General features: G+C 40.8%; 1 protein-coding gene across 3 annotated transcripts in view; it reads right to left on the minus strand.

Moving 5' to 3' along the window:
• The window catches only part of LOC135199418 (monocarboxylate transporter 2-like), a 31,779-nt gene extending 24,958 nt beyond the window's left edge, over positions 1-6,821 (minus strand). Inside the window, exons 1-3 of one of the 3 annotated variants that reach the window (XM_064227440.1) lie at positions 6,668-6,821; positions 2,098-2,509; positions 1,783-1,952 (exon numbers count right to left, since the gene is read on the minus strand). In XM_064227440.1, the coding sequence (XP_064083510.1) occupies positions 1,783-1,952; positions 2,098-2,509; positions 6,668-6,686 (601 nt within the window). In that variant the 5' untranslated portion in view covers positions 6,687-6,821. Of the gene's footprint in view, positions 1-1,782; positions 1,953-2,097; positions 2,606-6,667 lie in introns of all 3 variants that reach the window. The other 2 variants (XM_064227439.1, XM_064227441.1) reach the window with 2 other exon arrangements.
• Between the last annotated feature and the right edge of the window lie 1,061 nt (positions 6,822-7,882).

The raw sequence follows: 7,882 nt of genomic DNA on the forward strand, positions 1-7,882 counted from the left end.
TATATATATGTATAAACAAATCAGGTAGCCTATAATCAATCTGTTACCTTTTTTCTTACCAATAACTGCAGTTATATAAAAGTTAGCATAAAAATCAACGAATCAGCATAAAAATTTATAATTTTTATCACTTCATATATGAATTTTTATCAGTTAAAATATGATTTTTATCAAGTTAATCTTTATCCTATGCAATTATCAGAGTACATTAGTATTTTCTGTAGCATATGTATCTTAATGAGTTGAAATGAAAAACTGTATCATTATATACCACGTGATCACTATTATTGACGAATATCATCATATGCATATGTCTTATATCTTATTACTTGAATCTGTATTTGTGTACACCATGAATTTTTTTTACTTATAAGTATTTTGTATATATCTATATATATTCACATAGTGTCTGTATCACACTCCTATAAGTCAAATGCAAGTCAAGCTTGAGTAATATTCAGTGGTTGGTTTTGTAGCCGACCGAGCTTTTATGTAAGTGTTACATAATAAAAATATGGAATGTTATTCCATATATATAAAAAACCAAAACTATGATTAAATAAAACCAGTGACCCGAGGTCAACCAGATTGCTTGCAGGAATGTGATCAGACCAGAGACGATAAAGTATGCTAAGATGACGTATACAATAAAGTAGGCTAAGATGACGTGCCGTCACCTGTGGTCCTTCATTTGTTTTGAAAACGTTAGTCCAAGCTTCCTGCTTGAGACAACTACCGCGACCTATAATTTAAACGGCCTACGTGATTTGTAATCTATGTCATCTGTATGTATGTTCATATGTTCGAGCTACTGTCTGCTTCCTTTATGATATGTAAACGAGATGGTAGTCAGAGTTGAATTAGCCAACATCATTGGCAGAAGCGATCAAGCCATCGTCATTAGAAGACCTGTACATCTTTACCTAAGCTTCATCATGTAGATTTTAATTAGCCATCATCATTGGCAGACCTGTACAAATTTCCTCTGATCTTCATCATGTAATCTCAGAGAATAGAACTATTTTTTGTACCCAGTGTTTTCTACTAGAAACCTTACATCAGAAACAAGATATCATCATGAGTTTAACACATCGTCGTCATAACCAAATAAGATACCGACTTCGAAAGTTATCATCAAACCCCAAGACACTCCAATGAGTATGGAAGTGCATAACCAACCGACTTAGCGTAAGATTATCGCAAGTCTAACATTACCTCATAGGGTGCCTTATTATATAAGGCAACAGCCCTTTCATATGTGCACAAGGGAAAGAAGTTTGTTTGAAAAGCAGGTGTTGGTGGTCACTTTCATTTATTTTTTTCTTTGAATCTTCAGCTGGAAATCCTTATGGACAGAACCAACAGATTATAATGAACCCAAGAGGGCTCCAAAGGGAAATCAATCTGCACAGAGAGAGGGACAAGTTAAAAGAAAAGGTGATAAATAATAATATATGAAGGAATTGAAAATAAAACTTAAAACACCTGAAATTCAAGAGACGTCAGAAATTAAGACTGAATTTGGTTCTCGCTTAAGCATTTGTAGATCAGAAGACTCCACAACTACACTAGGCATACTATTCCACATTTTAGTTGTAGCCAAGATGAAACTACTTGCAAAATTATTAGTTATCAAACCTGATACTAAAAAACAACACTCTGTCTGTAGCAGCAGTCTACCTGGTGTTACGAGCAAAATCAGCTATGCAGGTCAGGTCAGGTCAGGTAGAGTGCAGAGCATGTTTGGGCTGTTGTAATACTACTGAATCAACCTTTACTTACAGAGCAAGCACCTGCAACCCATAAGGAGTCCCAGAATCCACCCTGCCCCGGCTCCAGAGGCATCTGGAAAATAGTCTAGGATGATGGTGTAGGTGATGCCAAAACTCTTAAAGTTTCCAGCTGTGACGAGGTTCACCATGAACACCAGAAAAAGGACTAGCCAGGCATAACTGTGGGAAGGAGGAAATTTAAGTTGTGATAAAAGTCCTCTCTCTCTCTCTCTCTCTCTCTCTCTCATCAACCACAATGATTCTGAACAAAGATGCAGCAAAATAAATCTATTGCAATAACTAAACAATGCTTTTCATATCTTACCCAGCATCCTTGCCTGAAGGAGGCTCCAAAGGAGCGATTAAACCTTCTTCAGGATTTTCCTGAGGTTCTGAAGAACCTAAATTTTCTTCATTCATAGCTGGAGGTGATGGATAAGTAGAAACTTGAGATTTCAAAGGCTCTGAGCCTAAGCATTTTTCTGGAATTATCAGAGGCACTGAAGGACTGAGATCTTTCTCAGTGATCTCTGCAGGCAATGAAGAACTGAAGCCCTCTTCAGGAGTTTCTTGAGGCACTGGCTTTTCTTTATCTTCCATGGGATGCAGGGCCTGTGGATGACCCGTGGTACTAGTATAAACGGCCGTATCGGTGACCTTGTTTTCCGTCTGGTCAGACGGGGCAACACAACTTATTTCCTCTTGTGAGATTGTACTTTCAAACTTGGTCATTCCTTCTGCGAGTAAGAGTTCATGAGTTTCGTCTTCATCTGCTCTGTCTTCTGTAATTTCAGTAAATGTATGTCTGAATACATGTTCTCAAACCATGAGATCTATATGTTTAAAAAAAAAACATTGGTAAGATGAATAAGGTAGGCAACAGGAATGTAAGAGAGAAAAGAAGGCTAGAAATGAAAGTAGGGTAGTGAATGTGAGCATATATTTTATGGGGAATAAGTTGATAAGTTGTTATAAAGAGTAAATGAAGAGAAAATGGTTAATTAGCAAATGAATCTGTATATAAGGTACAATGGAAAGATAATGTCTGATAAGAATGGAATATTATGTCGATGGTCTGAGCATTTTGGATTTTGGAGTTTCTGCAGTATAGCAACAAAGTTGACATTATATGGCTAACCAAGATGTGTAGCATAAGTCTAAATAAGGGAAAAGTTCCAAAATTATGGGTGAGAGTAAGGGGTAACTGTTCCACTGCAAAAAAGGAAAGGTGATACACAGGAAAATAAGCATTAGGCTACAGGGGTTCAACACTACTGAATGTATCGAAGCAGGTGTACCAGTTTTTCAAGATGTTTGGTCACGTGGAAAGACTGGGGAACTGTGAGCTGACGAGAAGAGTGCATAATCTGGAAGAACTGGGGTTAAGGAGAGAGAAAAGCATAGATAGGGTCGGATTCAGAATGAGGGAGGTATTGAAAAGGGAGGGTCTTGATATCCAGGCAGTGTGAAATTCAACGGTGTATCTGTGTAGGGGATTTGACAAACTACTTATGCGACGTTTGTGTAGGTGCATGAAGGAGCAAAAATAATAATAATAATAATAATAATAATAATTATTATTATTATTATTATTATTTGAAGGTAGGAGACCCTCTCTTAAACATGTTTTGTTAAAGATGATGGCAGCATCAGTGGAATTGATTTTATATATGGTCTTTTCAATTCTTCTTATTATTCTCTTCTCATCAGGGCTGATATTTGCTAATAGCTGGCCGATGTTCATATCTTGGTTAAAGAAATGTTTTCTAAAAATACTAATTTATTGTTATGATAACAAAAGTGATTAACAAATCTTAGTAATGGAATTCCAACGTTTCCAACCGTATCATCGGTTCATTTTCAAGGAAAGGTGAGCGTGAACTGATTGGAATGGGGTCGTCGGCGGGGTATTTTATTGTGTCCCAGGTGCTCTGTCTGATGGGCGCTGCGTTTTCATTGGCTGAACAGAGGATTAAGTCCCTGAGTCAAGCCGTCTTGCAGAGGTGGAAGCTCGCACTGCTCTTCGCGTGCGGGCGCTGGAGACTGGGAGCATAGTATTGGGCAGGGGCACCTGATTGGTCCGTTCGATCGGCTCTATGGTGAGATGAAGAACTTGCACACCGAGTGGGACAACCTCCGTCGCAGTAACAGCAGGAACCCTGTAGCAGCCCATCCGAGTGTCCGGGAAGGCGATGCTAATTATGGAACGGCCAACAGAGACGACGATTCCCCCCAGGAACGGGCTCACCCCACCGCCATCATGGAATGTCTGCACCGCCTGGATGAGAAGGATGCCGAAAAGAGAATGAGGACGATAACGAAGAAGCTGGTCGCCCTCAACGGAGGAAAACTACGGAACGCGGTGATTACAAGAGTGATGTGATCGACAGGCGCCTGAGGGAAGCAGCCAAAGAACTCCGAGCGAAAGAGGATGTCACCGTCCGTCGGGCCGATAAAACCGCTGCATTTGTACTCATCCGCACTGAGGAATACCACCACAAGTTGGATGAGATACTGTCAGACAGCAGCAAATTCCAGAGAATTACTAAGAACCCGGTAGATGACATTAAACGTGAGGCCAATAGGATTATTGAGACTGTCAATGCAGCTTCCAATGCCCTTCACTTGCTGCCGATCGTAGGGGACTACGACCTTGGCTATATATACGGGAATGTTAAAACCCATAAACCAGGGAACCCGTTACGCCCCATCATTAGCCAAATTCCCGCTCCTACATACCAGCTTGCGAAGAAATTGAATGCTATTTTGACTCCTTACGTTCCAGATGACCACAGTTTGAAGTCCTCTGCCGAGTTTATAGAAGCCCTGAAAACGACACCGTCCGGAGGAGTTATTGCATCGATGGACGTGGAGTCCCTGTTCACGAACGTCCCCGTGGATGAAAACAATCCAGATAATTCTGGATCGTGCATACAGAGACGACTCCACGCCCCCATTAAACATCCCTGAGCATGCCCTCCAAAAACTCCTTGAAATATGTACGAAAAGGGCCCCTTTCTCCACCCACAGAGGCCATATGTACACGCAAAAAGACGGCGTAGCGATGGGTTCTCCCTCGGAGTACTTTTCGCGAACTTCTACATGGGTTACTGTGGAACGTCGGGTATTCGCCACCATCGAGAAACCGTCTATGTACGTCCGATATATTGACGACACCTTCATCAGTGCCAACACGGTGGAAGAAATAGAGCGCCTGCGACAAGCCTTCCACGACCACAGCAGACTCAACTTCACCATCGAGCATTGCCGTGACCGTCGCCTCCCCTTCCTTGACGTTCTCGTCGGGCAACAAGAAGAACGTTCGTAACACAAGTGTATACGAAACCCACGAACCTGGGCATGTGCCTGAACGGCGAGAGCGAGTGTCCAGAGAGATACAAACGCACTGCAATCAGCGCCTTCATCAAGAGAGCTCTCTCACACTGCTCTTCGTGGAAGGACACGCACACTGAATTAGAACGTGTTGCCCAAGTTCTAATTAACAACGGGTATTCCAACCGGGACATCGAAAAAGCCATTCGCAGAAACATCGATAAGTGGTACCAGCAGGAGCCTCGCCCCGTCGCCCTTGAAGACGTCACTCTCTTTTACAAGGGAGCATTTCACAAGAAATACAAAGAGGATGAACGAGCCCTTCGTAACATCATCGAAAGGAATGTCTCCCCCACGGACCCTGCGAAAAAAGTAAAATTGATCATTTACTATAAAAGCAAGAAGACCAGTGGCCTGATTATGAAAAAACAACCCAGCCCCTGTGATGCAGGACCCTCTCAAGAAAACTAACGTTGTCTACCAATACAAATGCCCTGTCCGGGAATGCCCCGGCGCCTACATTGGTATGACAACGATGCGATTTTCCAAGAGGATATCCTGCCACGCTCAGGAAGGCGCCATCCATAATCATGCAAAAAACGTCCACAATACCAGGATAACTCGGAAGGACATTATTCCTAATATTGGTATTATCGATAAGGCAGCAGACCACCGTCGCCTCCGCCTCTTAGAGGCCCTACACATCGGGAAGGAGAGACCCAGCCTTAACACCACTCAAGAGACTTCACTCCTCCCGACGGTGGCACGTAGGGCGCTGCCCGCCGGCACCATAGAGCCGATCGAACGGACCAATCAGGTGCCCCTGCCCAATACTATGCTCCCAGTCTCCAGCGTCCGCACGCGAAGAGCAGTGCGAGCTTCACCTCTGCAAGACGGCTTGACTCAGGGACTTAATCCTCTGTTCAGCCAATGAAAACGCAGCGCCCATCAGACAAGAGCACCTGGGACACAATAAATACCGCCGAACGACCCCATTCCAATCAGTTCACGCTCACCTTTCCTTGAAAATGAACCGATGATACGGTTGGAAACGTTGGAATTCCATTACTTAATCACTTTTGTTATCATAACAATAAATTAGTATTTTTAGAAAACATTTCTTTAACCAAGATATGAACATCGGCCAGCTATTAGCAAATATCAGCCCTGATGAGAAGAGAATAATAAGAAGAATTGAAAAGACCATATATAAAATCAATTCCACTGATGCTGCCATCATCTTTAACAAAACATATTATTATTATTATTATTATTATTATTATTGAAATTCAATTTATAATGAGAAAGAAATCTCATTATGAATTGAAAATAAGTAAATTAATAAATATTTTTTTGAATTATCATATGTTTGTGTGGTGTGATGCTTTTAAACAGACAACTCCTCCCAATCAACAGATGTATCTCAAACCCTAGATACCAACACTGGTGTACATTTCACCCACAAACACTTTGCCCACTTGCAAACGCACTTTCCACTTGTAATTTCATGAATACATTTGATTGTTTCAGAATTTTAGCGTGCCACGAACACTTATAATCACCTTCGTCAACTAGGCCCATTATCTCCGTGAAGGGCGACGGTTTCAAAGCGACAGATCAAGTTTTAATGATTTAATTCTATCTATCTTCACTTCAACAGCACAGGAGCCGCGGACGACAGATCCCACAGCGCTACTTCGCTCCCACTGGTTCCCGGTTCTGCCAAGGACAAGAGATTCTCTCGGCAAAAAAAAAAAAAAAAAAAAAAAAAAAATGTTCTTTGAACGTTTTACCTTTAAAACACTTTTAACAGTTTTCAGTTTATCATTTCCGAGTTCTTTTAGAGTTTATCAACATTATTACTCTTAAATCAAGGACAAATTGGCGTTTATTCCTTTCATATTCACTTGAAAAATGAGGGAACCAGAACTGAAACACGGCGCAACAAAACTGCTCATCTTACCTTTAAAACGCTTTTAACAGCTTTCCCTTTATTTCCAAGTTCTTTTTTTATAGTTTGTCAAGCTTCCAACTAATAAATGAAGAACGAAATGGCCTTTATTCCTGTCAAATTTGCTCGATAAATGAATTGTAAGAGGAATTGTAAACATGACATCATAGTAAACAGTATAACGCCATACCCGTGGCATTAAGGTCGACTATCCCGCACCCACTTACACATTAGACCCTGAAACAGGTCTGTTTACTAATGAAAAAAGTTCTCTTGATGGTTATTTTTACTCATATAGACCGAGATAAGAGAAAAGACAAGAAAACAATGACATATGAAGGTTATTTTTCTTAAAAAGTGATTATGTAATGCGTTCCGTGGCGATCCATAAGGTATCAGAACGAGAAGGTTATATGAATTCAAGGTCACCTCGAGAGAGAGAGAGAGAGAGAGAGAGAGAGAGAGAGAGAGAGAGAGAGAGAGAGAGAGAGAGAGACTTCTTTCCAAGAAAGATGAAAATCAAATGTATCATAGAAAACGAACCTTTACATCTAAACAATGTATAACTATTGTATCTTCGGCACCGCTGAAAGTGTACCTATTTGACAGTATATATAACATTATGTATTAAATACGCCCATTAAAAAGATAACCCAGTAATTTATTTATATAAAAAATTACTGCAGTGAATATACTAATTGTCCTCTGCATAAGTTGATAAGACAATTGGACAGTAGAAAAATGGTAACTTATATGGGTAACTATGCTAAATATACCTTCCTTAATGTTTAGAATGAGCCCAATAACACAGTTCAACATGGACATG

The sequence above is a fragment of the Macrobrachium nipponense genome, chromosome 25, assembly GCF_015104395.2.
Source record: "Macrobrachium nipponense isolate FS-2020 chromosome 25, ASM1510439v2, whole genome shotgun sequence".
NCBI classification, from domain to species: domain Eukaryota; kingdom Metazoa; phylum Arthropoda; class Malacostraca; order Decapoda; family Palaemonidae; genus Macrobrachium; species Macrobrachium nipponense.